The sequence below is a fragment of the Sinocyclocheilus grahami genome, unplaced genomic scaffold (genome assembly GCF_001515645.1).
Source record: "Sinocyclocheilus grahami isolate Dianchi unplaced genomic scaffold, SAMN03320097.WGS_v1.1 scaffold620.1, whole genome shotgun sequence".
Classification (NCBI taxonomy): Eukaryota; Metazoa; Chordata; class Actinopteri; order Cypriniformes; family Cyprinidae; genus Sinocyclocheilus; species Sinocyclocheilus grahami.
In genome coordinates this window covers 576,011-591,748 of record NW_015505799.1, presented here as the reverse complement: position 1 = coordinate 591,748, position 15,738 = coordinate 576,011, and the positions used below count along the sequence as shown (strand labels likewise).

Below are 15,738 nucleotides of genomic sequence, written 5' to 3'. Positions count from 1 at the left end.
ACTCTGTTTCCAGACTTGTGAGCCCACACAAACACTGTCCTTACCCTGCAGCCTTGAAAAAAAAGAATCAGTTAGAACATATTCCTTATGAAACAAATTTGAAAACCACATTGGCAATGTCCCAGCTCTACAGAACTCTGTCCCCACCCTAAAGTCTAGAGAATCTAGAACCCTAGTTTTTAGAACCCTCTAGAACACTGTCTTTACGCTATAGCCTTGAGAACCCACCACAACACTTTCCACACACTATAGCCTTGAGAACCCTATTGTGCTGTGCACTGGAACAGTGCCCCTTTTATACAGCATTTGAAACCTTCTTGAACCTTCTTCCTATTGCCTGAGGACCTTCTAGAACACCATCTATCCCTAACAGCCCTTCAGAACACTGTCCTTAACCAACAATCCAGACAGCCTTTTAGAACATTACCCTTTACCCTACAGTTCGGAGACCTTCTAGAGCACTATAGCTGTCCAACAGCACTAAGAACATTTAAAATGAATTTGCAAACATGAGCCATTTTACAGCGATCTAGAGAATTCTGCTTGTACACTTCTTTTTCATTGCTTGTTACATTAACATTTGGGCAGGAAAAGTGTTGTAATGGGTTACCAAACCTGCACGACAGAAACAGTGTTTTCAGAGCATATATATTTACATTTAATCCATCCAAGGGGAGCCACTACAGCTGAGTAGTTGTCTACATCTCTAACTTTAGTGTGACTACTGGTCTACTGGGTGTAGCACATCTAAAATCTTAAATAAGAATCTTCATGTAAAGAAAAACAGTTAGGGGCCATTCACAAGAAAGACACAGGGCAAAGGACTGGAAAAATAGTCTTCATACAAAGATGTCCATCTAACGCATATTTACATAGAAAATCAATGGAAATACAGCACTGTGGAATGCAAAAATATTTTCTGTGAATGACACCTTACATGTGCACTTACAGACCAGATCACCATATAGGTTACGAGGTAAATACACACAACAATCCAGAACAACCAAACAATACAAAAACAATGCAGGACGAACATGAGAGAAAATGGAGAGATGTGGAAATAAATCAGGAGCTCACACTGAAATGAAAGACAGGCGCAGTAAACAGATACAGAGCCTCAATTTAAGCTCCATTTGCCTGCTGTGTTTGAGGTTCAAAATCGCTGAGGTTGTGTTAATGTGTGTTTTCTTAACTGTGCTTGTTTGGTTGTTTGCTTGTGTGTGTACTGCACTCACATTCTGTTTGCCCACTATGTTATGGAAGGGAAGTTCAGGGCTCCATGTTCCCTCCGTGAAGGAAGTGTTAGACGTTCTGTGATCTGATTGATTGGTGGAATCTCTCATGATGTCCTCCGGCAGTGTGAGTAAGCTCTCCTCTGGCTGCTTGATCAGGAAGGTCTCGATGTTATGCCTGCGCAGGAAGTCGTTACGGTCCTTACCTTGACCCTCCTCCACCTCATAATCACCGTTCAGACAGTCTAGAGCCGCTTTAGAGATGTGGATCCTCCTGAGGGAGTCGAAATTAACTACAGATTCATCTCACACATCCAAAACAAAGCACCTTTCCAAAATGAGAATAAACAAAAACTCACTTAATTTCCGCCCACACAGTTACACAAGAGAGAGAAGGTGTCCATAAAATATCTATTTTCTATCACAGTCGAGCATATTTGAGGGCAACTGGATAATCCCACTGTACTTCCCTTACTTTTTAATCACAAAAGAGAGCTTTTGTGTGCACATGTGTGTGTATCTTACCCAGGTATTCCCCCTGACTCCAGTTTGTTGGCTATGTCGACATCCCAAGACCAGACGTCAAACTGCCATTTCCGCAAACCAAGAACTCCGCAAAGAACTGAGCCAGAGTGGATGCCGATGCGCATGTCTATGTCATGCTTTGTTCGTGAGCGCACATACCTAAACATACAAATACAAAAAGTTTAGGATGGATAGCTAGCTAGCTGTGTTGCAATTCTGTAATGGTTCCGCTAAACAACTGTTGAGCTAGATAACTCACACTGGGTTTACAGGCAAGTTGAAATGCACATCATACTATTACTCCTGAATGGGGTAACAGGCAGAAGTAAGTGGCTGTTTATAAAAAGAGGAATCGAGGTCACACTGTCACTGCTGTGTGTGTGTTGAGTGGTAGTGTGAGTGCCGTGATATCTGACAGCACTCACACTAGTGGAGCACACACATACACACCTACGGAACAAGGGCCTCTCATCTGCTATCTAGCCTCTATTAAGGGTCAACAGAACTGGTCTAGTGGCCTCTCCCTGTCTGTCATTTACTTTACTCACTTTACCTTACTACAGACATACCATAGACTTCCATTGTTTTAAAATAGCGCTAATAATACCTCATACAAACTCAAATGCAACCTGTGAGGCAGATATTAACGTTATGTCTCATTTTGTGAGTTCCTTTGCCCAATTTGGCAACCTATAGGAAAGAAGCATAGCAAATTATATCCCTTTACTTGCACTCTTGTCATCACCAATTGGTTATGACTTTCTTCAGTGGAACACAAAAATGAGAAATTAAATAATATGATGGTTGGTTGGTTGAGTAGTCAGGGACAGGTCAAGCTTCAAAAAGTTCCATAAAAGAATCTTAAAAATAGTCCATACAACTCATGCACACTTGACAACTTTTCAAGTCATTATTCACTTACGATCTTCCACTCAAGTGGGCCATTTGCCACTGTGCTTATTGAGTCAGTTAGTTGAACTCGAAAACAAGATCAGTCTGATTCATGATTCAAATAATTAATTATTGATACGACTCAATAGAATGATTAAATTTTTTGCATTATTACTTCTCGCATTAATAAGGACAGTTATAGTATGGTGGATGTCAAGATAGTTGAAAATCATTGAATGGCTTAAATTTCAGTCTGTTCACCACAAAAAGTTATAGTATACGATTTCAGAAGATGTTAAATACAGTGTATGAGTCAAATGGATCACTTTTAAGATGCTGTTTGTCATTTCTGAGCTTGAATGACCCCCGTTCTTTACTCACTTTTATTAAATTAAAAGAATGGCAAGGAAAATCTTCAGAAATGTTTTGTGTTCCTTGTAGTTGTACATGTTTGGAATGATATGGAGGTGAGTAATTATGTCAGAATTTAATTTTGGGTGAACATTCCTCCTAGTACTCTTACATGTGTCTCCTGAGCACTGAGCTATTATATACACATTCATTTTATAGATACATACTCTACTATGTCAACAACTCTCTCATTTGTGTCTATTTAAGCAATAAAATTTCTCAGCAATCTGGTCAATAACTTGAGCAATAACATCTTGCTCTTGGAACATAACATGCTTACTGAAATATTAAATCAATTATTTAGTGTTGGCTGGCAGTATAAAACATTAAACGTTTCACCATTACCTGATGGTTTTGATCATGCTGAGGCCCATCTCAACACAGCAGTGGGCATGATCCAGTCGAGGCTCGGGAAGGCCAGAAACACAATAATAACAATCCCCCAGTATCTTGATCCTCAGACAATGATGCTCCTTAGAGGAAAAGGAGAAGACAGTTTTACATTTTTTACAAACTGTTGACAATATTTTTATTACATCTGAATCAATCAAAATACTTAGTTATCCCAATAAAAGTAATTAAGGGTCAGATCAGGTAGAATTAGCTGCTTAATGTAACAGTTGCACAGTTTCACATCTTACAGTGTGTGAAAGGGATGTATGAGGGTTTGAGCATTTATAACCACAATTACCCTATAATTTCCACTGCAGACTCTATCTGTGGTAGTTATCTCTCAGCCTGCCAGGTTTTTGTGTAGAGCTCAGAGAGGGTGGTAATTATAAGGCCGCCACTCACTCATTCGGTCTCTCTGAGATCCATTACTCAGGCCTACTGCCGTATTAACGTCTTTTCACAGCTCAGTAAATGGCTGTATGGAAACAAAAAGTCATTACGCCCGTAACTGTCATTTGTCAGTCACTAAAAACACCACCTACAGCTCGATTAGCTCTGGACTGACTCATGATAGCATGTTTGAAGCACTAATGCTAATCTGAAGGCTAAGTGAATGCCTTTTACATAATCAATACCAAACCGTGGGCCAATTTAATGGATATAAACATAGAAACTAGCATTAAATGTTAGTGTAACAACACACTCCATACTCAAAACATCAACATTACAGCATGATGCTAATAAAGAACCCATTAAATTAAACTTGAACCTGCTCTTAGTTGGATTGAGCCTTAAGGAAAAAGTACTGTAGTAACATTGATGGTATCAGATGATAATACCATGGTATTTTATATATACACACAACTGTTCAAAAGCTTGGGATCAGTAAGATTTTTAGTGTTTTTGAAAAAAGTATCTTATGCTCACCAAGGTACATTTATTTGATCAAAAAAACAACAACAACAGTATATTCTAAAATATTATCACTGATAAAAAAAACTATTTTTTTTATCTATTTTAAAATGTAATTTATTCTTGTGATGCAAAGCTGAATATTCAGCAGTCATTACTCCAGTCTTCAGTGTCACATGATCATTCTAATATTCTGATTTGGTGCTCAAGAAACATTTCTGATTATTATAAATGTTTAAAACAGTTGTGTTGCTTAATATTTTTGTGGAAACTGTGATACTTTTTTCAGAATTCTCTGAATAGAAAAGTCTAAAGAACAACATTGATTTGAAACAAAAATCTAAATTCTAAAGCATTACAAATATCTTTACTGTCAATTTTGATCAATTTAATGCACACTTGCTGAATAAAAGTATTAATAATATGATACTCCAATATACAGTACTTCAATGAATATCATGGCACAACCAGGGTACATGTCCAAAAACATTATTTCTGGTATTTCCGTGGCACAAGTCTAAAAAACAGGGCTCACAAAATCGCTAGCCCGACATCCCGGGGCTATTGTGTTTTCCAGTCGGGCTACCAGAATGTTTCACCACCCTGACCGATGGGCTATCTTGAACAGTGATATAAAATTCCTTCCTTGATTTGCATTGTTCACTAGCTTGTAGGGGTAAAATGGATCATAGTTGATCGTTTGCACGTGTTTCTAAGTCTTGCCGATTTAAACATTCAAGCGTTAAACCATTCACGTGCATTCGGAGCTACGCACACTCATTCAAAGCGTGCACAGAGAGCCGCGTTTCAGACAATGCGCGTCCACAGAATTGATTCCTCTTTCGCATATCCTTGGCATCTGAATGAACACATACACACAAATAGGCCTGTCGCGATAATTAAATAACCGACTAATCGCGATTATTTGATCTAACCGCGGTTGTTTCAGACAACCGCGATTATTGTGCTTTTTATACGAGACAAGGGGGAGTCATACACCAAAAGAAACAGAAGAGCACCAGTTTGCTTTTCATGCACTGTATAGCCTATACAGGGCTCCAGACTCATTCTTCCCACTGGTCGCTCTTTTGCAACTAACTTTGTCAGCTGGTCACACGAGCACATGATTTGGTCGCAAATTTACAACATGGGATTCAATGCATGCTGATGAACTTTTATCATATTTTATAGTTATATGGAAACAAAAGTGGTTAACATTCAACCTGTTTTTTATCATCAGTAGTATTATTTGTGATTTGAATTTTATGAATGGGAGTTTCTCTTTTGCTGTGTTAAGCTGCGGGTTTCGGATGCTTTCACTTTCAAATTCGAGATCTTGTTGTCACTGTTTTGCTTACATACATCTATACACCTTTCATTTTTTAAGACTAAAATAAACGATGGCTTCATTGTTATTCTTAATTAAAAAGCACAACAACAATAAGTCAGTAAGATACAATGACAAACTAGCTTACAAAATGTTTATTAACAAAAACGAATAAGATGAGGCATGGCACACACCACATGCTGTATTATATACTGACTAATAAATTACAGAACGTTTAGCAAACACTGAGGAATCAAACAAATAAATAAAAGAGAGCCTCCATAGCGTAATGTGAGATAAACAGCAAAGATAACAAGTTTTTCAAAAATGAAAACAAAAAGAAAAGTAAAACTAACGGTGCTTGCATGTTTTTTTCCCCACAAGAATACCAGCATGTTCACCTTCTCTGGTTTAAGAAGCGGTCTTTTACTTGACTTTCGCTTGAAAACCATCCATGGTTTCCTCAATATGTGCGTCATTTTTGCTGCGCGCACCTTCGCGCTCCTGCTGACGCGGCGAGTATACTCTCTAAGTGCTGTTTCGTTATGCTTTCAGTTTCGTTTGCCGTTTGATGTTTCTCATATGCAACAGAAATTGCAGCATGTATGAGTTGACCAACGCGGTGGTCGCACCAGTGCAACTTCACACAAAATTTAGTCGCACAGGCAGAAAAAATGGTCGCAGTCTGGAGCCCTGCTATATCATCTGAAGCCATTCCATATCTTAATGCGAGGGACAGAATTGAGGTTTACAGAAACTCATCTTTCTTCTGCTGCAGCTGTCAGTCATTCTCCGCTCAGCGTTCAAACAGCACATCACGTTCAGTTATGACAGTCAGCACGGTAAAACTCTCTCTCCAAGATGATATATTCCCATTATAATACTTTAAGTTTAAGAAAGGAAGGAATTATCACAAACAGAAAGGTTATTAGAAGCCTTCTGATTTCTGTCTTATATTCATGAATGTATTTTGTAAGAATACAAATAGTTAACAGAATAAACGTTTAAATTGTATAACGTGCACCAACAAATTTTTTTTTCAAGATATTGTTTTTGCTGCTAAATTATACAGTCAGCTAGTTTAATTTCATAGCTTATATATTTTATTCAAATGTAGTTTTTCTCTGTAATGAGGAAGTGAGGATTTAGTGGATTGCATTTAACAAAGGGTTTAAAAGAGTGACCATTAGTTCCACAAACACAGTATTGATATTCTGTAGTGGTGTAGAAAAAAAATAGCGCTGGTGTTGGATCGGTATTGGCCAATTCTTAGAATTTGGAATACTCTATGTAATCTTACACCGCAAAATAATAACTCAAAAAGATTAAAAGATAACATCATAATTATTTACTGAACCCTTAAATTAATCAATTATATAATGAAAGCCATAAAAACAGACAATTAATCGTGATAATCGTCATAATCACCAAAGCCCTAAACGCAATAACTGTGACTATTTGTAGACAATTAATCGTCAGCCAAATTTTATAATCGTGACAGCCCTACACACAAAATTATCTCAAAATAACTGTCTAGGCAAGTATTCTGGTAAACACAGTCGGTTATGTTTTAAGTGAACGTAAACAGTGGTGAAAGAAATCTCAAGTGCATCATTATATTGGATCTGTGCATTCGGTCTTAAAGGGGCAGCAGCCTATAAACACCTGCTGTTCCATAAGCGCCACCTGCTGTCAGAGAGTGACATTTGTGACTCATTCACAAAGCTAAAATCAAACCATTCTGTTTTTGCGAAATTATACAATCTAATTGCAATCTAAATAACATGTATTTAGCATCTTTGTTTGGATCATGATTAAAATGCAGTGGTTGCCTCTGATTTTAAATGGAAAAAGCACAGCCAAAGCCTTAGTTTGTTTATATGAAGAGATTTATTTTATTTGTATTATTTATTTGATTTGGGATTTGTTTAAAAAGGTCAAGTTATAGTTTTATTATTTGACATTTCAATTTCACAAAGAAATGTGCAAAAAAAATTTTTTTATCATTTATAATTTGTCTTAAATCTCATTTTGTTAAAAAGAATAATTGTGAGAAAATTATATTGTGAAATCAGTATCGTGAATCGCATTGCATCGCATCGTGAGTTGAGTGAATCGTTACATCCCTATATGGTACTAGGTTTTGCTGTGGTATCAAAGAAGTATTCTGTTACTTAAATAATAAAGAACCATTTTTTTTTTTGCTCATCTGCAAAATGATCCAATCTGTTACTTAAAATCTGATATGATAATGCAATATGATCCGAGCCGTGGGTTTTGTGATCCTTTGCACCCCTACTCTCTCGACTTGTTATTTGAAGAAAAAAAGCGATCAATTAAGTTTTAAATCATGCCGATTTGTCTGTAGTGAAGTTAAGCCGATGTCTTTTAAAAAAAAAATTTATTCGGGCTACTTAAATTCATTTTGGGCTACCAAAATCTGAAGAATGTCTGACTACCAGTGATTTTGAAATTTTGCGAACCCTGAAAAATATACCAACTTTTGTCAGATGTTTGGTGTTTCTACATCACACGCTTAGATCATATGTCAAGTAACAAAAGCGTTAATGTACATTTCCCATTAGGTAATGTGAGGCTGTAGAAGAAAAAGAAAGAGCTAGGGAGAGACAGACAGCAAGAGAGCAAGACAGATTTATGGAAGATAATGCTAGTGTAAGACGGGATCTTTGGAGTTCAAAGTGTTGTCAGGATGTGGCATGTCGCAAACAATCAAGAACATTATGTAGGCAAATGTTGAAGGCGACAGCTCAACCGCACAGTTAACTAGTACAGCACTAACCGCACACATATGACATCTCTAAATAAACATTGCCATTGGGAGAGAAAATGAATACTGTTCATTACGATAAACTGCTGTAGAATTTAATACCACACCAGGCCTGCTCACATGAGTGTGACTGCAGATTCACACAAACAAGCACAAGGACACAAGGATATTTAAATATGACATACTGATACAACCATCTGCAAGCACACATATGCCACATTTGAATATCTGCATTATGCATCACCAAGCCACTTTATGGTCGGTTAATCTCCAATGATTATTATACTGACTCATGAATACGATTATTGGAGAGTTGCAGAATGAGGATGGAGTTTAATATTCTTCATAATGCATTTATTTCCTTCTCCAGTCTGAACAACAGAACAAAAAACACATTTGTTAAAAACACAAAATCAATCTGCCCATATATACGCGTGTAACTAATGTTGTTCTTTCTTCCAAGGGCAGCTATCAAGATGTTCACTAGCTGTTGACAGTTGTACCCTTGCGCTAACACATACACACACTCATAAATCAATGTCATTAATGTTGGGGACGCGGTCACAACGATTTTATTTATGAGACTTTTGCAACAGGCATTTAGCACAACAGTGCACTGCAGGACATGAAGGAGGGTGAGCTGGCAAATATTTCAATCTCCTCTGTACTCTAACTGAACTCAGCTTATCTGGTGCCACTATAAACGCCAAGCCAAGATACGCTGGAACTGCCCTTGGCACATAAACATAACACTTGTCTTTGTTTCACACATCCTGCAATAAATATGTGCAAGCGAAGCAGCAGTGTAACTGCAATTTTCTGAGATAAACAGCGCTGACTTATGTGAATAAAGCACTAAAATAAGCCTAATTTACATGAAAGGTGGTTTGTTGAATGACAATGACAATGAGGGATAGGTAGCCAAAAATTAAAATTCTATCATCATTTACTCACCCTTATGTCGTTCCAAACCTGTATAGCTTTCTGAAGAAGACATTCTGTTTGTTTTTTTGTCCATACAATGGAAGTCACCTGGGGTTCAGTGTTGTTTTGAACCCACCACTGACTTGGATTGTATGGACAAAAACTGTTTCAAAATTTCCTCTTTTGTGTCCCACAGAAGAAAGTCATACAAATGCAGTGCAATAAACCAATGCAGACGGTGTATTTACATCCTAATGGTTGTTCATCTACACAGAACCCAAAGCTCAAGGAGTAACTATGAAACGTTCAACTCATTGGGATTTAGTCTATAGAATAGAATAGAAAATTCTGTTTGATTTCCATTAAGCCCAACAAACATCTGTTTTTATGCTTCAGACAAACATATTGCAAAAGACTGTGTCGATTAATTGGTTTACAGTGCATTTTCACTGTATTTACTGTGCATTAAGAGCTCTGAAATGAATATGCGCTGAAAACATGAGATGTAATGCCTAACTAGAAAACTCCTCAAACGTAAAAGTGCTAACTGATATAAATGTCAAGGTAACCTTCTTATCGAACCATAGCATTTCAGGCAACACTTGGATATCAAGCAAACAATATTAAAATAAACGTAAGCCACAGGCTGTAATATCCAGAGATAAAAAATAACACCATGCCTTAATTCATTTCCATCTGCTATTTCAAGAACTATTACATGTGTTATACCTCAAATGACGCTGTGATGTGGCTTACAGATTGTAATGTATGTGTGTTAGATCACTCACGTGTGCCAGTCGGTCAAAGCGCGCAAAGAGTTCGTTGAGCATTCGAACGAGTTCCTGAGCGGACAGTGTGGTGGAAAGATTGGTGAAGCCCTTCACATCAGCAAAGAGAATACTGCACAAAACACACATGCACACAGATCAGCTGGAAAAATCACAACAATTTTCCCAAACAATTTACAGCCAATCAGTGAATTTTAATGGGATATAAACAGGCAAAACTTCCTAAATATATAAGCTAATTGTACTAATAAGTTTAAATATAATAGCTATGCAAGCTATGCTACTGTTAAAATGTTTAAGGTTAGTAAAAATTGTTTTATTATTGATCAAAAGTGACAGTAAAAATATTTATAATGATACAAAAAGTTTATATTTTAGATAAATACTGTTTTTTAAACTTTCAATTTATCCAAAATCCTGAATAAAAAAAGAAAAAAAAATCACAGCTTCAACAAAAATGTTAAGCAGTACAATTGTTTTCAACATTGATAATAATGAGAAATTTTTCCCGAGCGCCAAATCAGCATCATGTGACACTGAAGACTGGAGTAATGGCTGCTAATAATTCACAAGAACACATGAATAAATTCTATTTTAAAATACAGTAAAATAGAAAACATTTGTTTAAGATTGTAATAATATTTCACAATATTACCATTTTACTGTAGTTCTGATCAAATAAATGTAACCCCGGTAAGCAAGTGATGTCTTTCAAAAACATAAAAAAAATCTTACTGACTAAACAGTTGAACAGTAACTACACAAATAACAAACAGATTACAGAAAGTATGCTGTAGAAAATGCCATTTTTATAAATTTCTATATGAAGTGACTTCATGTTAAGAACAGATTAATCTGACATTAAATGTTGTTTTATGACAGGACAAGTATTCTGTCTGCGATCATTCTGAATGCGTTTATGTTATTACATATACTATATAACACAATTTAAGGGGTGGCCAAAGTGGCTTAATTTTGGCTCACACGGCCATGAACTGCCATTTTTGGGGCCAGTCAGAGCCTATGTGGTGCTCTTATGGTGACTGACTGTGCTGTACTGGGCTACTTGTTTGGGTTATAAAAGAGAGAGACTGAGGATGACTGAACCATAACAGCTGAGCGGGTAACTGAACCGGAATGGTGGGTGACTGAGCCTTAATGGCGGATGACTGATTCAATTCCATTTTATTCTCTTCTGTTCTATTCATGACTGTACCACAATAGAAGAAATTACCTCACGTTCTCATAGCGGTGAATGTAGATGCGGTGAAATTGGTGCTGTAGGGTTTCGTCCTCCACGTTGGTCATGTCGTTAATCATCTCCAGCACTACAAAGCGCGGCAGCACTGACAAGACCAGACGCTCCTAACACAGGTGCAGTATGGGTAATGTGCTTCATTAAACATGGATTTAAATCATACAGTCACTGAATCCACACTTACACATACAAAAACATAATTTTCATATTATACACATCAATTCTCTTTGAGTTTCAACCAGTTTACCAATTCAACTAGTATACCAGTCTTACCTTTAAACTACTTCACAAATAAGGTAGAATTTCATTAGGAAACAGTTTTTAATTTTTTTTTTATTTTTTTAACCCCACATATTAATATATGATACAGTTTCCTTTTACAGCAATAACAGCATCAAGTCATTTTTATCCAGTGCTAGCTCCCTTAAATGTTGAGCAGTCAATTAAATATCCCAGAGCGTCCAGCACACAGGGCTAAATACAAATGCATAACAGCGGCTTTCCCAAAATTATTTCCCAAAAACTAAAATGAATTTATAATTCCATACAATGTGAGAAGAAAGAGTCTGAATGCTTTTACAAAACACTGCAAAGAAGAACATCTGCCAAATATATTAAAGCTGAAGCATTTAATTTCTTTACTAATTGCAAAATTAATAATATTTTTCAAACAGATTTGCAAACAGTTCCCAGTCTTCCATTGGTTGGAGCCCAAAACCACGCCATTGGTTGAGCCAATATTGTGGTGTTGGGCTGGTCAGATGCATAAACATACAGCAATAGCGTTTACACTTTTTGGGAGGAATATAACTAACAGCTGCCTCTCCATATTAGGTTGGCTGAGGTAGGAGAAAGTATTTTCAAATTGAAAAAAATAACACACCTCAGCTGTAATTCACCTTTGTGGCGCTGCATGGATAAAGAGCTGGTGCTGCAATTATGAATTCAACAAGCCAGAGGTTTGTAATCTCACCACTGGCTGGGCTAAAAGCACAGGAAATGTGGATAGATGGACATACAAAGGAAGAGGAAATGCAAGCACACACACACACAGTGGTACCAGCATGGGCTCCACTTGACTGGCAAATAAAACCCACTTCAGCAAACAGCCGGAGTGCTCTCAGAGAAAGAGATGGGGGAGAGACGGAGAGACGGAGAGAGAGATTCCCTAAGGAGTCTCGGAACCTTTCTACACTAGCCTTCTGTCCCTATGAGATGCTGTTCTCATCTTTAAATCAATTACTCTCACCCACTGTGGTTCATTGCTGATAAAGGAGTGTGATACAGCAAGGTTACGCGTGAGCATGAATGTGCACACACTTTTAAAAGGTTGGGGGGTCAGTAAGATTTTGTTTTTGGGAAGGAACTGAATATTTTTATTCAACAAGTATGTATTAAATTGATCATAAGTGACGATAAATACATTTGTAAAGTTATAAACTATTTCTATTTCAAATAAATTGTGCTCTTTTGAACTTTATATTCATCAAAGAATCCTGAATTTTTTTTTATCACATTTTTGATAAAAAAATATCAAGTACGTTGATAGTACAGTGCTGTTTTTACATTGATAATAATAAGAAATGTTATTATCAACGAGGATCATGTGACACTGAAGACTGGATTCAGCTAACTGAAATTCAGCCATGCCATCACAGAAATAAATTACATTTTAAAGGGGACATTGTATGAAATTTTTAGTTTTAGGTTTAGTTAGGTTTCTGGCATGTCTGCCAGCTCAGAAAAGCTGAAAAGAAAACATGCAGCCAGTTTCTATGTGAACGTAAATGAGACCACCATGGACGAGAGGGGTGGGGTGAGCAGTAGCTCATTATCATTTAGAGACTTGCACTGAAACAGGTAGCTGTGAACAGCTGTTTTTGACAAGGTAAGAAGGGTGTTATTTTACACGACCGTTGAGGAATTTTAACCAAAGTATGTTACAGACATTTCATGAAGGCCCTAAAGAATCATACCAACTTGTGGAAAATGAGCATCTGATGTCCCCTTTAAAATATATTCAAATAGAGAACAGTTATTTTTAATTATATTTCATTTATTTTGAAATTATAGTTCACAATATTACTGTTCTTTTCTGTATTTGTGATCAAATAAATGAAGCCTTGTTGAGCATAAAAGACTTTAAAAAAATCATACCAACATTTTGATAAGAAAACGTATACATCATCTACTCAAATTTGAAAAAAGAAACGATTTACTATTCACTGACAAAGCTGCCAGTAGAATAAACATTTCTGTAAATTGGTTACCAAAATTTTCAAATATTGGCTGAATAATTGTTGTGTATATATATATATATATATATATATATATATACATACACACACACACACACGTCTATAAACTATGGTATTTTGCTAGAAAGTATACGCAATTTAATGAAGTAGTTGTTTTGTTTGGCACACATACATTATACATACTGTACACTTCCTGGAAACATCCAAAAGCACTCTGCTCACAAACACATTTACATATGTCACGTGAGTGTGTGTGAAGGAAACTTTTAAATTTTGCGAACACTAACCTGTCGCTGGTTCTCGGTCTCCAGGCGGAGACGTGCCTCGATGCACCTGCGTGTCTCCAGAAAGGCCTGTCGCTGGGCGCGGTCTGACAGGTAGCTGATAAACATCCCTGCAGTGTTTATACATAAGAACAGCAGCACCTGAGCTAACAGCTGAAGAGAAAGAGAAGAAAAAACTGAGAATTTTACCAACCTTAAGCAATTAGTGTACTAAACTGCAGGACAGGTGAAACTATTCTAGATACAAATGAACTACAAACATTTATCAGCTGTATATAACAGTATGTGGAATTTTACACTGGAAACAAACACAAAACAAACACTTTTTTACTAAAGTATAGCACAGTAGCAGATACCAGCCACTGTCAAGTAAGTTTTATTTTTCCCTTGCATTTGGCTCTTGGCAAGTGTAAATTTCAGACCCTGAGCATAAGCATACAAGAGATAAAATACTTAAATGCTTATTTTATTTTAAATGCAATACTATTCCCTAGGAGACAGAAGCTAAATGTCATATTTCTTCCAATTTTACACACAGACACACATAAATGCACATTAATGTAAAATTAATAAATGTCAGTCATATACTGGAGGCAGAGTACAATTTTTTAGAGTTAATAAGCATGCTATTATTTTAAATGTACTCATTTAAAAGCAAAAGTAAAGAGATTTTTAAGAAACTGTGGTCTTTTTTGTTCGCTTTTCAGGTACAATTATTTAATCACTGTTTAAACTCATAAATTCACTGATTAAAATTCATACACACTGTGATTTTATGATAAATCTGTCAAAATATTTTGCCTTAATATAAAGATAAAACCATGCTGATTTTATTTTGCTGGTTTCTGGCTTCCTTGTGTATCTTATGCACAAGTACATTAGAACTGAACAAACAAAATCACATTTACAAACTTGTCACTTACTTCCAGTGATTTGCATGTTTTAGCTTGAAAATAAAATGAATTAGCCTTTAGGCAACAGCTTAGCTGTTCTCCTACCATGCATTTCCAATTAGTTTCCATTTTCTGATTGACTTACCAAAGCCCAGAAGAAAATGTGCAAAAAAATAAAGGACCCATCTGGCCCACCCACTGGGGGGTAGGGGGAGTTGCAGAGGTCAGAGAAAATTGGGGATTGATGCCAAATTGATAAACACAACATGTTAGCTTAAGTTACTGAATCTGGATTGAACCACTTAGACCTCTGCAATCAATAAGATATCAAATATACTGACTTTCTATTAAATGTAGACACATTGTCACAAAAGACTGACAACTCAGAACAATCAGAACAAATGCATAGTTTCTACCAGTGATAAGTTTGAAATTTGTCACATTTATCCATTTTTGTTTACTTCAGTTGGGCCACAAGTAAAGCCAAAATTGTAACCTCCAGTATGATTGGCTGGCTGCTATGAAAGAGTGGGTCTATTGTTTTTACAAGGCACTGTACAATTAGTGTATAATTAGACAGCTTCGATTTTATACCAAGACTATATACAACAAAACAGACACCAACACCATAAGACACTTTCTGTCTGTCCAGTAAAGTAGCCACTGAGGCATAGCAAATAAGTACACACAGAGGTGCATATTTATATTTAGACATGGGAACAAACACTGTTAGTTAACTGCATTTGGAACATATACTGTCATGCCTCTCAGAGGAATCCAAAAATACACACGCTTTACCAAACATGTCTGAAATCTCCAGAGAGTATGATGTAACCACCTGCAATCATTAACAC

General features: G+C 36.5%; 1 protein-coding gene across 3 annotated transcripts in view; it reads right to left on the bottom strand.

The window, feature by feature from the left end:
* Positions 1–15,738, bottom strand: part of LOC107557810 (adenylate cyclase type 8-like) — a 52,790-nt gene that overhangs the window by 25,642 nt on the left and 11,410 nt on the right. For all 3 annotated transcript variants that reach the window (XM_016241358.1, XM_016241361.1, XM_016241360.1), the window contains 6 exons: positions 13,995–14,144; positions 11,426–11,556; positions 10,192–10,303; positions 3,405–3,532; positions 1,758–1,916; positions 1,236–1,506 (listed from right to left, as the gene is read on the bottom strand). In XM_016241358.1, coding sequence (XP_016096844.1) covers positions 1,236–1,506; positions 1,758–1,916; positions 3,405–3,532; positions 10,192–10,303; positions 11,426–11,556; positions 13,995–14,144 — 951 coding nt within the window. The remainder of the gene's footprint in view (positions 1–1,235; positions 1,507–1,757; positions 1,917–3,404; positions 3,533–10,191; positions 10,304–11,425; positions 11,557–13,994; positions 14,145–15,738) is intronic.